The sequence below is a fragment of the Sphaerodactylus townsendi genome, linkage group LG17, assembly GCF_021028975.2.
Source record: "Sphaerodactylus townsendi isolate TG3544 linkage group LG17, MPM_Stown_v2.3, whole genome shotgun sequence".
In the NCBI taxonomy this organism is placed as follows: Eukaryota; Metazoa; Chordata; class Lepidosauria; order Squamata; family Sphaerodactylidae; genus Sphaerodactylus; species Sphaerodactylus townsendi.
Window position 1 is genome coordinate 19,575,869 of NC_059441.1, and position 19,289 is coordinate 19,595,157.

The following is a 19,289-nucleotide window of genomic DNA, read 5'->3' on the forward strand; positions in this document are numbered from 1 at the left end:
AACTCAAAACTGAAATGAATGGGGGTTACATGCTAATGGACAGATGCATTTCACCACAGACTGTGCAAGAGAAGATTTCAATAGATCGTGCCCATGAACTTTTTATTTATTTAGAAAATGTGCCTGCCATCTCTCCAGAGACCTGCTTGTGGCAGCTTACTAAGTGAAAACAATAAAATAAAAACACAAGATAAACAATCGCAATAAAACTACCACGATTAAACTGAACCATAAAAAAGAAGCCTGGCCCATATAAATAGCACAGAACCATGCTCAGCAGCCTAAAATGAGAATCAGCACAGTACAGCATAGTTAGTTTGTCAAACTAGGGTGTGGGAGACCCAGGTTCGAATCCCCACCCTGCCATGGAAGCCTGCTGAATTATTTTTGGCCAGCTACCGGATCTCTGACTAATCTATCTCAAAGGGTTGTTATGAGGTTAAAATGTGGGAGATGACAACAGTATGTGCCTCTTTAGGAGAAAGGCAGTGTATAAATGAAGTGAATGAATAAAATGGCCAAGAAATAGTCTATGGGCCAGAAGCAATTTCCCACTTTTGCCCTTCTTAGTATAGCTCCCTGACGTGCATGAAAATAACTGCATGGGTCCTGTGGCATTGGGAATTAGCTTCCCTGGTGCTGGAAATGACTACTGGAGAAAAGGGAAGAAAGCAAAGATCCTTGCACCCGCGGGTCACTGGATGCAACCCATGAGGTTCTCAGTGCAATCTTTGGCACTCATTTCCTGGGGAATTATTTGTCTAAGACTTATTGAACGTCACAAAAATAAGTATCTTAAAGACAAAAAGAAAGTCACAATACAAAAAAGAAAAACACACACATGCTGGCTCTAAGTTTAAGAAGCGTCATAGAAAGGTTATTAATGATTTGGTATTGAGGGGGGCCCCTCCTAACCTGAGGCCTGTCGCTGGTGTATAAAACTGGCTCATCTGGTGAGTTGAAAGCTGTGTAAGCAGGATGATATTCAGATAGGCTAAGTCATATCTCATATGTAGAATCAATAGGACAGGTTTTTTAAAGGTACGTGTCTGTTCAATATTTTACTTCCCCTTTAATTGCTTTCTGTATTTGGCGAGATTTTGTCTCTTCGCTCCAAATATGGTAAGAGTTTCACTCAGTTAATTTTTTACATTATGAATGGCTACAGGGTTCTATTGGGTTAGAGAAAGTGGAGGTTTATTTAGTTACTTGATTAGAAAACGCTAGACCACCTCTACAGGGAACCAGCCTGAGGCAGTTCACAAAATGTTTACAAAATAAAACCATAAAGCAGTAAAAGTTCTTGATAAAAACCTGGCCAGAGTATGAAAACATAGAACATTGAGCAGCTAAAAATGAATTGGACAGGTTTGGGGCTATTATTATAAAATGGTGTTAAAAGATCAACTTTCGCACATGCAGAATAATGCACTTTCAATCCACTTTCAATGAACTTGGCTGCTGGATTTTACTGTGTGAAATAGCAAAGTCCACTTGCAAACAATTGTTCAAGTGTATTGAAAGTGGGTTGAAATTGCATTATTCCGCATGTGCGAAAGTGCCCTCAGTCATTAAAAGACTGAGTAGACAGAAATGCTTTGGTCAGGTGCCTAAAGGAGAGTAGTGTGGGATCAAGCAAGCCTCGAAGGGAACAGCCCTGCAAAGCCAGCATGGTGTAGTGGTTAAGAGCAGGTGCACTCTAATCTGGAGAACCAGGTTTGATTCCGGACTCTGCCACTTGAGCCAACACATGCCAGCCTGGTGATCTTGGGCTAGTCACAGTTCTTCAGAGGTCTCTCAGCCCCACCTACCTCACAGGGTGTTTGTTGGGGGGGGGAGAGAAAGGAGATTGAAAGCCCCTTTGAGTCTCCTCACAGGAGAGAAAGAAGGGATATAAATCCAACTCTTCTTGTTCTTATAAGTTGAGGTGCCACCACTGAAAATGCTCTGCCGCTGGTTATCTTCTGCCAGATTTAGCTACAAAGCTTTAGCTAGATTCAGAACCTTCTATGCATAAAATAGGGGGCAGATTCCACATTGGGATAAACGACACCTCATGTATGTTTTCCCTTTGCACATCGAGCAGAGTGCTCAGAGGCTAAACACAGTGGAGCTTACCTCGTGGTGAGCTTGGTCGAGAGAACAAGCTTAGGCACAAAAGAAAGTCAGAGTAGTTTGTAGTTTCTAATCTATTAAAAAGAGTATTTATTAGTGAACTCCATTCTCGATAGAAAGATGAAGAGATAGGTTCACTAACTATTCTATTCTAGCTGGATGGAGACGGATGCTCGAGGCATGCATCCACTCCCTAGGCATGGTGAAAGTAAGATGGAGAGTTCTGAGAAGAAGGCGGAAGCAAGGGAGGAAGTAAGTGTATCAGTCTACTTCAAAGGACAGGATCAGCATGATAAAGATGACAAATTCCTAGGTCCCTTTCTAGTCACTGGCTATCTAGTAAAAAACCCCTCTATAGGTTGAGGCAGGAAACAGCGTAAAGTCCCTTTCTTCCAACATGAAGAAGAACTACAGATGATTCTCAAGCCTCTGAATATCAGGACTGTAAACTATCTGCCTCTTTTTTGCCCAAGACAAATTTGGTTCACCCAAAACAAACACAACTTTCGTGTTCTGGCCCTTTCGAAACCACCAGTTTCAAGATGGAATGTGAATTTTGTCATAATTTGAATGTGTGCCTATTTTTGCTCTCCTCAGCATAAGAAGGATGAAATGAATAAGACCAGACACTTTAAGTACAAAACAGAAACGGGCGCTACTGACTTTAAAACTCAGTTGACCTATCTGGTTACATGGATGAGGCAATGCTGAAATTTTCAGGGTCAGCAGCAACCGCTTTCTCTCTTCCCTCTTCTTTTTTGTGTCATTTAGTAGTGAAGTTATTTATAGAAAGCTTCTCATCCAAGGGTCTGGCCAGCAAAGTTGATGTCACATGAATGTGCTGTCATTAAAATCAGGGCGAAAGGCCAAGGGAAAATATAGAAAGCGCCCACCTTTTAAACGTTTGAACTCCACAATAACAAGCCGGGTGTGGTCCCTCTGTAGCAGCAACTGGTCTAAAGTTTAAAAGAAGGGAATGGCGAGGGGCTGGGAATGCTCTCTTCTTATTAGTTCCATAATTGGCTTGGCAAACAGAACAAAACAAAAAACCAAGCAGGACTTGGATGGACAAAACATAGTAACGGAGCTGGAAAGAACGTCAAAAGTCATCTATATACTGTTGTTTATGGAGGACACTTATGAATGAAATTATCTACCATTGAGTGGCAGAAGGAGAATGGATTGTTCCTGGTTTGCAGTAAAGGCGCCTGTCGTTACCACTTGCAGTGACCAGCCGAAATAAGATTAAGATTGCACACAGAAACTTAGCACAACAAGGGGAGGGGCTAGGGTCTCTATATCTTGGCTGACTTGATTTCTGGCTCGCATGAATTTTTTAATGAGGAACATCCAAGAGCTGAAATCCTTCCCCTGTAGTCTGAAGTGGTGTGGTCCATTCTGTCACACCACTGTGCCATATCGTTTCCTCTTGCAAGGTTCTAGCAGGCTACAAGCCTGTGGTGCATCGACCTCTTCCTAACTGCGTTATCTCTGAAGCAGTCCTTGGATGACTTGGCCAGAAAACTGGCCCTTCCTACAGCACAGGTGGTTGCTTCACAATCACAAAACTGCTATGTGCAATGTTCAAAACAGACATCACACAGAAAATGTGCAGTGAGCCCATGCAGATACCTTGTGAGGTAGGTGAGGCTGAGAGAGTTTTGAAGAACTGTGGCTAGCTCAAGGTCACCCAGCAGGAATGTAGGAGTGCAGAAACACACCTGGTTCACCAGTTAAGCCTCTGCCACTCAGGAGAAGGAGTGGGGAATCAAATCTGGTTCTCCAGATCAGAATCCACCTGCTCTTAACCACTACACCATGCAGAGAAATCGAGGGAGCCAACTCGTGGTGCTTTCCATTGTCATTCTGTGTTCGTAGACTGTCCGCATCTGTTCCTTCTAAGATTTTTATTGAAATCATGTTGAAAGAGTTTTGAGCAAGGTGCTCCTTCCCAGGCTATATCCTCCTGTTGCTTCGGCCCTACCCTGATCAAAACAGAGTTTTCAAACAACGCAATGCCCTTTTCAGATGTTACATTTGGGAGTAGCTGCCATGCTTACTTGAGGTGCACATTCCCAATACATGTGATCACCATTTTGTATGAAAAAAGGTTTCAGATGAAATGTCAGCAGGGTCATGGAGGGTGAATGTGTTTGGTTGGTATGTCCATCCAGTTGGATATCCCTAAGCTTATTATTATAAAAAAGCAACTACCCTGCAAAATTTACCTAGCGGAGGGGAAAACAGGACAAATGCATACCCCGTGAGCATCAGCTGCCCTTTCAAAATGCTTTTGACTCTCTGGAAAAACTGTTTCTTAATTCATATGATCAACCACCCAAGAGAAGAACATTAAACTCGCTGCCTTTAATGGGGCTCTTAGGAGCTTAGTGCCAAATGGCATTTGATTGGAATCAGCCGTGCCAATTATTTCTAGCTCTATCATATCACGAGGTGCTTTTGAGCTTTTTCCAGCTAAGCTCTGATCTTGCTCTATTTGGAGCAAACCTATCTCAGGCCGCTTCCTTTGACGGGCGGGGCCATTATGACGCCGGAAACGTAAAGAACTGCCATAGCGAGCTGCCGCATCGCCGCGAAGCGGCGAAAAGCGCGATTCGCTGCCGTCAGCGAAACGCTTAAACCGGGCGCCAAGACGCCAGATTCAGAAAAAAACTTTAAACCACTTTTTTTCCCCTGTGACGCATCGTGACGCCGCGACTGCGCTAACAGTCAGCAAGGGAGCCGCTCTTCAAATGGCGACTGCCAGACGGTGCCAAGTTGGGTCACCTTTTCCCCACACACACACACGCTTGTCCCCTGGCGCGTTTCCTGCATGGCCAAGCACCTTTCCCAGACCCATGCACTGGGACTGACAGTAGCTGGGAGGGAGCACCGACGATTGGGACGGGCGGTGACATCAGGGCAGTCACGCTGTCCATCGCACTGCTGCGTTGGGCATGACGCCGGGCCTGCACGCCGCTAAGTGCCAGGCGCTAACGTCAGCGAAGACGCCGCTCAGCTTCAGTAACTGCCACATTTTTGGCAAGTGGGCTGCGGACCAAGAGTCTTCGTCTGTGTGAACGCTGTGACAAGTACGCAATTTGGCGACGCCATCGCTGTTAGCTTTGGCCGTATGAAACGGCCCTAGTTATGTGTTTCTTCTCTCTGGGGAACCTTTTGAAAGAGGTGACCCTCAATTGCATTCTGTGGTTTGTTAGTAGAGTAGATTCATTTCTGCAATATTGGTTGGATTTTGGTGTGGGTTTTAATATCTCGTGGATGCTGCTGTGGCTTCTTCTTGTCATTGTAAGCCCTCTTGAGCTCATTGGAGGAGCGGTGGATTGTAAATAAACAACACGGCATTGGCTGAGCCAGGGATAAATGTGTATCCTTCTCCACCTGGCTTCACTCCATCTTGATATAGCAGTCGGAACTTAATGCCATTTTCACATTACAACATCAGCCCCTCTTTCGCCCCGCTTTGTTTGTTTAATTAGCTTATGATGGGTGGGAAAAGGACATTTTTTAGGCTAACTGGGGCCTGGAAATGGCACCCGAAGTGATGCAATTGTTGTTGCCCATTCCATTTTATATGGAATATTGTATTTTGCATTATTATTTTGTGTTGGCTGCCCTGAATCTGGCTCCAGCTGAGAAAGGGTAGGATAGCAAGCACAATACAGACAGGCCTCTGGGTCTACCTTTTGTGTAGCTTCTGCAGAGCATCATAGTGCATTCCTGCAATTCTCCCACTTCATAGCATGTGAAAACTTGTTCAGTACAATTTCTCTGGAAGAACTCAAAGCAGGAGAGGCAGAAGTGCATTGATTTTTGGATCTCTTCGCACATCGGGACCATTTCTACTCCCTATAACCTTGGGGCCCCAATTTCCCTCCCACTCCTCAACAGCCAAGTACACCTTGCATCTCTCTCCCTTCCATTCCTTGCCAGCAAAACAACGTCTTCACAGACAGATATCTTTTTTTCTCCACGGCACTTGGGCCAAAGGTTTCCTACCTTGCTTGAATTGGAAATGCCAGGGGTTGACTGTGCTTGATGAGCAGAGGGTGTTTTACCACTACGCACTTATCCCTTTCCAGTAATAACCAGTGCCATGATTTCTGCCATGCAGAGAACCAGGCCAAACTTTTCAATGCAGGAAATCAGACTAAAAGGGAAGGGAGATTCCTTTTCCCCTTGCATTACATCACAACAAGGATGGAAACAGAGGGATCTGGCTGGCACACTTTCCTCCTTTTACAGGAAATGGGTGAAGCCAAGCTTCAAATTATTACTCAGACTTTTGTTGTTGTTGATTTGTTGTGAAGGAAATGTCCCCCAATAGCACAAGCTATTTCCTATTTTCCTGTTATTAACTAACAGGTTCTTCCCCTTCCCCTTTTTTGTATATCCAAAAATGGACAGGTGGGACAAATATCTGATACTGGGAAACCTGTGATTTCACTCAGATGTAACGGCAGCCTGTCTTTCGTACGAGAGGCATATTAAATTGCATGGAAACTTTTAATGGCAAAGCAGGTGGGTTGATAAATTAATAGGCTGATTTTTGTGGATTAAAAATGGAAAGGTGGAAACAGAAAACACATGGCTGTGAATTGAGACTACTAAGTGCTACCAAGCTTAGCTGATAGCAGAAAATGAGGCACAAGGTTGCTTTTTTAGAGAAAGGGGCAAATTCCTTAGCAACCAACATTGAGCACAGCCCAGTGGGAAATTCTCTTGAGCAAGATGTGCCGGAATGAATTTGGCCAGATTCGCCCCCTCACTGTGGCACAAACTGTTCTCTTGACAGAATTGTTCTCTTGACAGAAACTGTTCTCTTGACAGTGTCTCTTGACACTGTTCTCTTGACAGAATTACACTGCCATTTGTGGAATGGGGGGCAGCAATTCCTTCAAATTCCGCCCTCCTCCCAAATACTTTGGTCCCTACATGATTTCTGAGGAGAAAATGACAAGGGCAATGAGGCACAAATCCCACAGTTTCTTTGACAGAACAGCACTGTCATTCATGGAATGAGGGGTGGCAAATTTTACAAATTCTACCCACACACCCCACCCCACACTTTGACCCCAAAACTGTTTCTGAAATGAAAATGTCAGGGGCAATGTAGCCCTCAGCAAGAGAAAAACATGGCGAAGGCCTGTGCTGCAAAGTCTGTGGATGGCTGCATACCTCCCAGGGCTGTGAGCTGTGACCAGGCGCATAGGCATGATGTATGTGAAATGAGCCAACATGGTTAGAGGTTGGACTGGAACTCGATGGAATCAGAGCTCTTCAGAAGTGTCTCCCCTAACCTCATATTTTCTTGCATCCAAACCAAACACTTTTTTTCTGGTTGCTATAAGCCCAAGTTCTATCCTTCTAGGGGCTCCCACAAGGTTATCAGAAGCAGTACCGATATAGCATTACCATTGTTAACCTATTGGTATAGCCAGTGGTGGGATCCAAAAATTTTAGTAACAGGTTCCCTCGCCAGCCCTCCCTCAGCAAAGGGGGCAGAGGCGTACCTAGGCAAACCTGAGCCCTGGGCAAAACCTGAGTTGGATGCCCCCCCATGGGCAGCCACCCCACCACGACCCCCCAAAATTTTTTTGCACCAGGTCATTTCTAAATTATCATCACATTACAGAAAATGCCCCAACTCACAAATCTGAACACAGCAATGGTGAAACACACAGGTTCTTTGATAGAGACTGGTGAGATAAAAGGTACGAAAGGCTGAGAATCAATGAATTGCAGTACCTGAAAGGGATTAACCCAGTTCAGGGAGTTACATTATTAGTCGCAATTGCTATATGGAACCTTCACATTCAAAGGCAGTATGCCTCTCGGGGAGGCAAGGCCGTGGAGATGGAAAAGCGGACCCAATTAGTAACCCCCTCTCGGCACACACAAATAATTAGTAACCCACTCTCAGGAACTGGTGAGAATCTGCTGGATCCCACCTCTGGGTATAGTGTTCTAAAGCTACTAGCAGGAAAGCCCGTTGTGGTAAACAATACAATGGGCTCTAGACAGCTATTGTTGGTGGGCGCAGCAGGATCGTGTTCTCTCCCTCCCCCTCCTTGCTTCTGAACTCCTGCTAGCTCAGACAGGAGGGGGGCAATCCTGCAAGACAGCGCCTGCTCTCCCCCCACTGCTCCTGTTCCAGATATCATTCAGTAAGAATGGAATGTGATTGGCTAGGAGTGCGTCATCTCCACGCATTCCACTCTTACTGAATTACATCTTAGGATGGTGATGTCTCTGTGTGACTCTCTCTGCTGCCACACATGCGCAGGCATCAGCAAAGGCAACAGAGCATCCCCTGCAACTTTTGTTTCAAGAGTTCTGCTCCCCTGTGCCTGCATTTCCCCGCCACCACTACTGGAGGGCTTTCAAAAGAAACATTCGGTAGTTAGCCTATTGCTATAGCATTATAACGTTATAGTGATGTCATTTGCCAATTATAACCAAAAGCCCTTCTAGTGGAGTGGGGGGCAGAGGAGAATATGGAGAAAATGACGCTGATATTCATGGGGCCTGAAAAAATCAGCAAGGACCCACCAAACTTCCATGGCAGAGTAGGGATTCAAACCTGGCTCTCCCAAATCCTAATCTGACCCTTTAACCACTATGTCATGCTGCCTATTCTGAACCGTGGTGCCAATTTCTATTTTTTATTGGAAATTCAAAAGAGAACATGAAGAAAGCTTCACCTCACAGCAGTTTCCTGCCATAACACCACTGGTGTTAATGCTAGGAGGATTTTGTTAGGCAAACCATCAGACTAGAAGTTAGCAATAATAACTACTGTTGGCCAATTCAATACTCAACTTCTGAACAAAAACTGGAAAACAAAGCCCTGGAAATGCAAAACTACTCCTCAGGGAGAAGAAAACACGGTCCCTCCTCACGGACACACCCAATCCTTCCCTAAACTAAACACACACGCTTGCCGGTCTCTTAGTCAGCAACTTGGAAATGTATCACTCTTAGACAGGAAAAAAAAAGTTTTACTGCTACTTCTCTGTATATTTCCGCAAGTCAGCCACATCTGTGGCCCTGAGAACTGTTAACTTTTCCCTTCTCTTTTCTTTCTGTATTCTGCAATCTATTATTTTGCATGCTGGTTTTCCTAGTTGTGGGAGTGGAATATTTGAAACTCCTCCCAACAGTTAGGGAGATCTTTTCTGTCTTACTTTAGGGGATAGTCATGTTAAAGAGCAGTAAAAGAGCCACCAAGATTCAAGTCCAGTAGCACCTTAAAGATCAAAAAGACTTTTGAGGTATAGGTTTATGAGATTCTACAGCATTCACACACATATGATCTCCTTTGCATTGACGATACATTCCCCCTGGGTTGGATTCCCGGGTACCCAGGTTTGCCCCTCTCCTGAACTCACCGCACCTCAGATCAGAGAATCCCCATGGTTTCTGAAACCTCTGAAAGCACAACTTTTCCTCTCCCTTTGCAGGACAGCATGAGTTTGGCTCACATTGGGTTTTCTCTCACACACTCACACACTCACACACTCACACACACACACACACACACACACAGAGAGAGAGAGTGACTTGAGAGAGCTTTTTGAAAAATGTACTTTAACACTGTCAGTCTACTGCTGGAGTAATAGACTGGCGAAATCTACGAAAATGGATTGGTAAAATGATGTATCAGCTCAGCTGGGAACAATTTGCAGCAGGAGAATCCCATTTAAACAAAATAAATGGGAAAAACCATTGCAAAGCTGAGAGCTGTGGGGTAAGCACTGCATGCATAAAGGGTCTAAGCTTCCTTCATCAGATACCTGATATCTGAAAAAAGTAAGCTTTGATTCAGATGTAGCTTTTTGGTTTTTGCAATCTTTCTAGAAATTTGCTTCTTTTTTAAGTGAAAGCCAGGAGGAAACTGAATTCTGTGGTTTATGCTGTTTCTGTACTCCTGCAGAACAGCAACACAGACACTCACTATCTGTACATCTTAAACAGGGCTAATCCAATTCCAAAAGTTGGTAGTTAGTTCTATGAGGGAGAACCGTCTTGCAATGAAATTCACCAGTTGCTTTAAAGAACATTTAACCTGGAGAATGAAATATGAAAGCGTCTGTTACAGTTCCCATCTTCCAAGGACAATTTTCGCCCTCTTGCCATTCTATTTTGGAGGAAGTGGTAACTTCTGGATTCTGTGCCAAGTTGTTCTGCAACAATTTGAAGGGCATGCACTTTCACTAATTCAGAGAGGGAAAAAAGCCAACTTGGAAATGGTTCGTTGTTACACAAGGGGTGAGATGAAAATAAAACCAAACTCAGTATTTGAATTCACGAAAATAGTTGAAAAAACATTTAATTTTAGAATTGCTGCTTTGATTTACCAGATGTGTGTGTTTGCAAATTTTCTGGGTTTTTTAAATTCACAGATTGGCTTAAATGTATGCTGGATGTTTTTTTTAAATCAAAGGTAGCCAAGGGCTGGTGTGACAGCCACAGAGATTCCCAAACCCACAAATTTTGCCAATTCTTGCAAGAGAGATTTTGATAGCAGATGTTCTGGGTCTCAACAGCAAGCTGCCTCATTGACTGCTTAGTTTTCAGGCCAGAGTGCACAGAAAATGGAATTCACAAACTGTTCCAAGCTACCGCCTGGATGAAAGAAAACCCTGAACAGAGAGCTGCAAGGAACAGCATATCCCGACTCGCGCATACACATAAACTTTGAGCAGTACTTAGAAGTGGGAGGAGAGAGACTTGGGAAAGCTAACAATAGTAGCAATACATGGACTTGAATTAACAGGGAAGGATTTCCTTCTCTAATAATTTGGGACCTACATTTTGCTGCTGTGCCATGGAAAGAAAACTTGGCTCCTGAGCAGTTAGTTAAGCACACAGCAAAGGGGGGGGGGAGGCTCGAGAAGTCTTCAAGGCATGACTTCAGCAGGAAATTAGTGGGAAAAGGGACGGGCGTGGTCTGCCTTTCTGAAAGGCCCATAACACACTTCTAGGAAAGCCTCGCCACTTTGGCGCAAAAGCAGCTTTTTCAAAACTGCCCTGTTCTGACATTAATCTGGCTGCTTGGAGGGAAGATATGTGGGGTTTGAAGAAGAGGGGGGAGGTGATTAGGAGGGGAAAGGGGTCTGCTACCCCAAACTCACCTCCTCCACCGCCCCGCCCCACTCCGAGCAGTGTACAGGCACACTTCTAATCTGCCAATTTGCAGGCAGACATGCTAGAGGAATGGTGAAGCCAGTGCCAAGCGCCTCTTTGTGCAATGGGTTGTTGCATAAAACTCTATGCAATAATAGGGCGTGGCCTTCGTTCAGGCACTGATTCTTACAACTCCATAATTTGCAATGTAGTTGCCCTACAATGCTTTACGACCCTCCCAGAAGTTAAGCAGAGCCAGTCCTGGCTAGTCCTTGGCTGGGACTGGGAGACTTCCATAGTCCTTGGATGGAAGACTTCCATAGGATACCAGGGTTGCTATGCAGAAAGCCAATGGCAAACCACCTCTTTTAGCCTCTTCCCTTGAAAACCCTACTGGGTTGCCATAGGTTGCTGTCACTTGACAGCACTTTACACAAACATTCCATATCTCAAGAACTTCTTTGAGGTGGTTCAGAACTAAAAAGATGCTGCATCTTTTCATACACTGGGGCCATAAAGGCTGCTTATCCTGTCCTAAATGAATACTTCAAAAAAGTGATATGACCAAAATGGTAAAGGGTCTGGAGTCCATGCCCTACGAAGAGAGGCTTAGGGAGCTGGGGATGTTTAGTCTGGAGAAGCGTAGGTTAAGGGGTGAAATGTTTAAATGTTTAAACATCTGAAGGGATGTCATGTTGAAGAGGGAGCAAGCTTGTTTTCTGCTGCTTCAGAGACTAGGACACGGAGTAATGGATTCAAGGTGAAGGAAAAGACATTCCATGTAAACATTAGGAAGAACTTCCTGACTGTCAGGGCTGTTCAACAGTGGAATTTGCTGCCTCGGAGAGTGGTGGAGTCTCCTTCTTTGGAGGTTTTTAAACAAAGGCTGGTTCAGAATATGTCGGGAGTGATTTGATTGGGTGTTCCTGCATTGCAGGGGGTTGGACTTGATGACCCCAACTCTATGACCCCAACTCTATAATTTCCACCCCCACAGCAAAAGCCTAGTAAGAAAAACAACAGTGTAGATTTATACCCCACCTTTCTCTCTTGTAAGGAGACTCAAGGTAGCTTACAAGCTCCTTTCCCTTCTTCTCCTCATAATAGACACCTTGTGAGGTAGACACCTTGTGAGAGAGTTCTGAGAGAACTGTGACTAGCTCAAGGTCACCCAGCAGGAATGTAGGAGTGCAGAAACACATCTGGTTCACCAGATAAGCCTCTGCCACTCAGGTGGAGGAGTGGGGAATCAAACCCAGTTCCCCAGATTAGAATCCACCTGCTCTTAACCACTACACTACGCTGGCTCTCAGTTTTGTAAGTAAGAGCTTACTAAACACCACCAGCCCAAACATACATGATTCCAAGTTTGGGTGGGGGAGGTGAGGTGGGGGGAACCTGGTAAAATTACTTGAGAGTGGAAAACAGCTTCTGTTTTTAGCTTTATTTAAATTAAACATGAGTAGGAAGGGGGAAACAGTCACCACACAATTGCCATGCAGAGCCTGAGTGTCTATACATGAAATTTTAAGCCAAGGGCTCCTCCCAAGGAGAGCATGTGGAAGAAAAGTTTTAAATGGAGCCATGTTTATAGCTGCAGCTGTTTGCAGGAGCCACAAGAGCCAGCTTAACTCAGGACACCGCAGAGTTTGCATATGGAAAAGAGAGCCATCCAAATGAAAGTCTAACGCCTGCTTTTTAAAATATTGAAACAAAAGGTAAAAAAACCCTGGGAGTTTCCAGACTTTCCAATGTAATGATAGAACTGATCCAACACTCCTTATGGGAAGATAAAGGAACCAAATCTGTGACAATGCAATGCTCAGTTCAATTAAATTGACGGTCAGCAAACTGACCTAACTTAGGTGATGGAGGCAAGGCCAGATTCTCCCACTACAACCACATAATAGGCTAAACTTTGTGCTTCTTTCAGATCATACTGTTCCTGATATGCCTAAGAGATGGGACAGGTATGTTCACTCTCCCCTGCTCATGAAAAACACAAAAACCTCTCTGCAAACTCACCAAGTCCAGACCCTTTAGTGGCACTTTAACCAGGAGAAAAGGACCTATCTGGAATGCAAGTTAGTTTTGTTGAGTGCTTCTTTCCAAATCGGAAACCTACTTTATCAAACTGCGATTTTCACTTTTTAAAATCTCATTTCATTGTTGAACAGGGAGCTCCAACTGTTCACCTTTCACTTTCTGTTTAGCGTAGCCCATGTAATGGCAAACAAGTTCAGCTTCTCTCTCAGCCTTAGTTCAATTTGAAATGCACAGATCAGAGAATTACAGAATTGCGAAACTGCAGAGTGATACTGATGATTGTATTGACTTTCCCCACTTTCCTTAAAAACACTGAGAATGCAGAGGCACAAATCTGTTCAAAGTGCAGTCAGATTGACATCTTTATGTGGGTGTATGGAAGCTGAATTCAGGGAGGAAGAAATAACAGCTTGGGACCAGCTACTAAGCAATGTTGGGAGATGCTTTTTCTATGCATCCATTTTTTTCCAAACAAAATCTGTCAAAGCAAATTAATCACATTTATAACTAACTGACTGAAATATGGAAATGCCTAAGAACTAAGGTAGCAAATTCTAATTGGGTTGGGTAGAGCTACTTGTTTGGAAGAGAATTCTATCATCTGAGCCCTTGACTACAGTCTGAAGTGATAGAAGTTATATTCTTCCGTTCAGCAGGAATTAGGTCTTAAACTAAATAAAAATAGTTCACATTAAGTAGGCTGTGAGTCTATTTGTGTACAACCAACTGTGGGCATACTTTTCATTTCAAGCTGCTACCGGCAGCAATCTTATGCAGAAATGGCCCCCTGAGTGGCGGAGCATCTCAGAAGTTTCAGAGTTCAATCCTTGGCATCTCCAGTTGAAGGGCAGAGCAGGTAGAGTTACTGATAAAACACTACTGGCCTAAAAGAACTGGTACTGTGACTTACTACAGGCTATTTCATCTGTTTATCCAAGGACTTTAGTGCTTTGGTTTCAGCTTACAATCACATAGGGCATTTTCAAAATTAGACAACCACACTTCTGGGGGAAAGGGGAATCCTCAAAGTGTTCAATCCAGAGGAGCACCTCAGCAAATAAGACATCTTATCAAGCGAAACTGGTAGAGTTATTAAACAAGTAGCAGTGGAATAAGAATTCAAATGCTCTAAGGAGCGAGGGAAGACAAACAAGCCAGAGCTTACAAACTTACACTTAAATGTTTAACGTAAAAAGGAAACTGCAGGCTGAAAGCTTGGATACTCTCCCTGAGGGTTCCTTCTGCTCTGAGGTAAAGAGGGCATCTTGAGCTTGGGTGATTCCCACTGGCTGCTCAGGAAGGCAAGACTAATTTTGCCGCTTCCTTTCTCCCATGCTGGAGCCTCTTTTGAGGACTTCCCAAGCTAAACTAAAGACAGGAAGGATCAGAACAAGACACGGAGAGAAAAGGTGCCCTGGAGAGAAATGCATCTCACCAAGACATGCCTCTGACAATGCCAGTCACATTAGGAGCAAAAACTACCAGACCACAGCCGCACAGCGCAGAAAATCCAAAACAGTCACAAGACACAGAACGTTAACAAGTGCCAAAAAGCACTGTTGTAATGAAGGAAAATGCAAAACCACAGGGAAGAAAAGGAGCTGGTTTGGGGGAAGTATAATAAACAGTCCTCCCTCAGTGCTTGAGAGACATTCATGGTTCAGTGTAGGGTCTTTGTCATCTTCTGTGTCTCTTCCAGGGTAAGGTGGGGTGGAGGGAAGAGCAGTGAACACAGCAGGGTCAGACATATGTTGGACAGTGTCCCCACACCACGTGCTGCCATTTCTTAGCAGGTTTGTATTTTTGTGTCCTTTCCATGCGGAAGCAGTTCAAAAAGACTAGCCAGCTGCACTACTCTTCAACAGCTCTGACTTGCTGTTTCATCTGCAGATTTTCATTTGGATTACAGCTTTTCTTATCATGACGCTCCCCTCTGGATTGGTTTTTGAGGCGGGCACGTATGTGACAGTTGGACAGTGAAGAAATCCGCAGTCACGTTCAGGTAGGGAATTGGTCAGATGTCACCGCCTGCCGGTGCGCAGAACCATGCCTTAAATCACAGCCAATGCTCCCATGCGTTGGCACATTTCAGGAAATGGAAGGGACAGGCTTTCAGGGAAGCTTTTCTGCTGCTATTGATCTTCTCTTTGACAAGGGTTAAGGAAAACACAAAGCAGGGGATATGTTTGTTTGTATGTTTTTTTTGAAGGATGATTGTAAAGGAAAGTTTAAATCAATGTCTTAAACAACACTAAACGACGCCACTTTATAGTGCAGCCACTTAATTGTGCAGAGAAGGACAATAATTTTGTGGTATTTTTGACAACATCAGTTCTGTCATCAACATTGTAATAACGGTCAATGACAAGAAAAGAGCCACGTCACAAAACATACTCCGGACTACTTCCATAAAGGCAAGCTAGAATCTGGCTTTCAGAAAACGCACTGTGTGGTCCGATCTTTTGAATATCTGTTTCAGAAATCCCATCACGATTCCTTTTCTATGCTTCTAGCCCATAACTTACCTTTTTATCCCATGCAATAACCTGGTGGGCAGGCTGAGCAGGAAGACAGTTACTGGCCCAAAAATTACCCTGTCAATTTCATCCCTAAATGGGAGGTCCTCCTCAATCTATAGTCTTAATACATTGCTCCCACTCAGTTTACTGGAGTTTATTCTCTAGAAGATGAACACAGCATCTTAGAAGACTCATCTCTGAGCCAAACACCATTCATATAGAAGCATTTGTAAAACCTCACATTTCAAGTTGGAGCATTCGGGCAGAGGAGATGGAAAAAGTAGGGACAGCAGACCCAAGGGAGGAAAGGTATGGGTTTAAAAAACAACAACAACACAACCACATAGATAATTCACATCTGTCCAATTATGCTCAGCTGATATTATAACAGCTTCTGTACCACTTCTTCCCTAGAGGGAAAGAGAAAGTCAGGCTAGGTAGGCGGCTGTTTAAGTGTAAAGAGATTCAGAGAAATTAGTCTGAGAAACATAACATTTTAATAGATGAAATAAATACTCCAGTACATGCAAGGTTTTTTTTAAAAAAACTCGACACTGAAAAAAAACCCTCCTCCAATTGTTTTTCATTTTATAGTGTAATTCCTCCCCCCTTTAAAAAAAACCACTCACAGTAGATCCCCCCCCAATTTGGAAATTACAACCATCCTCCTCGCAACACAGCAAATGCACTTTTAAACTAACACTTGATTCAAAAGGGATCATACAAAAACGACAACTGAACAAAAAATAAAATTAGCTACATCCATCCTTACAAGTTTCGCTTTTTGTATGAAAACTGAGGTAACTTTTTTTTTCTTCCTGCACAACTGAACAGTAAAATTTAGAAGGGAAACTCTGGAAGACAAAAAAAGAAAAGGAAAACAAAACTGCCCCCAAACTTTTCAAACCGCACCCAGCGCGATTAAAGCTTTTCGTTTCCTCTTCTTTTTTAAAAGAGACTCTCCCACCTCATGAAATGTTCACTTCTTTCAGATATTAATAAGGAGGGTTTACTTTAAAAAACAAGACCTGCCACCCAAAAATATCAGCTGCTCAAACTGATTATTTCCACATAGTCGGGCAACCCAATCCAGAGCCCCAGGTAGCTAGGGACTGTGCCGCTGCCGCACCTCTGCTTCCAGAGGACTTTCCTGCACCACAGGGAGACAAAAAAAGCGATTCCCCCTGCTGCCGGAAAGCCCTCCATAGGACTTAATGGACTTAGGCCACCCGAAAGGGTGGCTTGAGTCTAAGGCCTGGCCTGTGGAGTAACTGGCCACAAAGCCAGGGTGGAATCTGACTGATGTTGGCTCCACCCCCGGGTGCACCTCCGGTACGCCCCACTGTTCCAACTGGGTTGGCAGTGGCAAAGGAGTCCTGATGTGATGCCGAACTCTGTGTCTAGGCATCCCGGATGGCCATGTTGTCCACCCACTAGTGTGTTTGCACCTCTGCCAAGGTAAGTGCCCCAGGCAGGGGAAATCTGCTGGTGCCTCTGCAAGGGGATTCAACCTACCCCCTCTGGACTGGGCCATAAAAGACATGGCTTTGTCATTCCACCATGCCAAAAAATTAAAAACTTTTTAAGAAATCAAAGGGTTGGGCTCACACAAATTCTTTGGTATATACAAAACTAGAGCTGGGAGAGGAGACCTGGGTCCATTTCTATTAGCAGTGACCGGTAGTATGCAAATTGAAAAAAAACAAACATTAATTCACAGAATTGCTGTTCACTGGCGGCAAAGTCCTGGGAGAAGATCTTTCTCTTAGTGCCTGAGATAACAGGTTGCAACCGTCGGAGATGGCGCAAGCAGAGTTCTTCAACCTTTCTCTGTATTCAGTCATTTTAGAGCTACTTTCGGGGTGCTGGACTATATCCCTGAGGCATTGGGTGAGGAGGACGCAAGCCGAAACGACGCTCATTGCACCCCCCAAAATGGCAGTCTGCACAGCTTTGCCTTCTGGATTGATGGTGGCTGCTTTGCCCAGAAACTGGGGCTCAGTGGCAAAGCCCACCAAAGCATAGACAGACTGCACCAAGGGCCCGCTGAACAAGATGCACCGACTCCGCGTCAGCTCACTTGGTGAAGTCTTTACCTCCCGGACGCAGGCCAAGAGAGCTGAGGCACTCGTGCTCATACACTTGACGCTCAGCTTGAACTGTTCCTTGGCAAATTTGTCCTTGGACCTCTCACTGGCCAGGACACAGGCATCCGTCAGGAATTTCAAGTTCTTGGACATATTCTGGGACACCTCCAGCAGCAACTGAGGACTCATGTCAGCCAGTGGGGTGGTTTTCAAGACCCCGCAGCCATGTTCTACCTCATGCTTGCACCTGGTGACCCTGTAGCGATCCACCAAGCCAGGCAAGGCAGGCTGAGCCCCTGGGATCTCCACTGCCGCCAAGTAAGCAGCGTGGGCAGAACATTCGGTCAAGGAAACCACCAGGTCCCCCATCTCTGCTAGGATGTCCCCCACCTCGGTGAACCGCCCCATGTTCAGCTGGCTCTGGATATCGTGAGTCAAGATGGACAGACCTTTTGTCCGAGCGATGACGGTGTCCCTGCACTTCTCGAAAGACTCTCCGAAGGCCGACAGGCTCTCGGTGTTGACGGGCCGGCTCTCGCTGGACAGCAGGAGCAAATCTGCCACCAGTTGCATCTTGATCTTGCAGTGGTCACAGGTGGAGACAAGCTTCTTCCTCTGCAATGCACCGCCACTGGGGGTGGATGCCTCGCTGGTGGACTTGCCAGAGCCGCCGCTAGCCATAGCGCCTGGGGAGCAGTCGCATGCCTCTTGGGACCCCACTGCTGATGCCGGTGTCACCTCCTGAGGAGTCTCTGCTGAGACCGGCAGGATCTCTCTGCCTTTCCCGCACCATCATTCCATTAACATCCACTGGTAAAAACAAAGTCTTTAGGTGCTGGAGGGAAGCGAAAGGAGGAGGAGGAAAGGCAGGCAAAATCCGAACAGAGCCAGGTTAGCACCTGATGCCACTCCCCGTTCACAGTGATGCTAGCTACACTTCAGTATAATCCTGGCACAAAATTTCTGATTCTTCAGCAGCTCGATTTACGTCGCTGGATTTTTTTAAAAAGAAACTGTTTTGCAGAGCGCTGACGGACTGCGACCCGGTTGTCACTCTCTGCTGCCCCAAAATTTAACCAGGGAAAAAAAGAAAAAGTTTCCTGCTGGAAAGGGAAGCATCCCAGTTTTCCAAGGCGTAGGAAAGAAAGGGCCAGGGCGGGGCGAAGGGTGACCGTTTCCCTCCTCTCCAATGCGAGCTGTCCCTGCGGCCCGGAAAGAGGCCAGCCTGCGCCATAGGCGCCTTCAAAAGCGCCGGAGGAGGCGGGCGCGCATCGCTGCTATCGGGAGGGTGTGGCCCGGCTGCGCCCTGGCCGGCGATGATCCGGGGAGGCTCGGCCCCGAGTGTTTGCACCCGGCTCACCTCGGGAGCAAGAGA

The 19,289-nt window shown here is 45.2% G+C and overlaps 1 protein-coding gene across 2 annotated transcripts; it reads right to left on the bottom strand.

Moving 5' to 3' along the window:
* Positions 1 to 1,518: 1,518 nt before the first annotated feature.
* On the bottom strand, positions 1,519 to 19,289 carry TLNRD1 (talin rod domain containing 1). 2 transcript variants are annotated; one of them, XR_007243262.1, is made up of 2 exons: positions 17,221 to 19,289; positions 1,519 to 1,563 (listed from the first exon to the last, which is right to left on the bottom strand). XR_007243262.1 is itself a non-coding variant. In XM_048482018.1 (1 exon), the coding sequence occupies exon 1, from the start codon at positions 18,593 to 18,595 to the stop codon at positions 17,537 to 17,539; it is 1,059 nt and encodes a 352-aa protein (XP_048337975.1). In that variant the 5' UTR covers positions 18,596 to 19,289; the 3' UTR covers positions 16,306 to 17,536. The 2 variants fall into 2 exon arrangements, 1 of the variants encoding a protein (XP_048337975.1); XM_048482018.1 differs by lacking the exon at positions 1,519 to 1,563 and having other exon boundaries at positions 16,306 to 19,289.

Excerpts from the sequence above, each read along its gene's own strand:
- TLNRD1 (XM_048482018.1), bottom strand. The coding sequence starts at position 18,595 with ATGGCTAGCGGCGGCTCTGGCAAGTCCACCAGCGAGGCATCCACCCCC.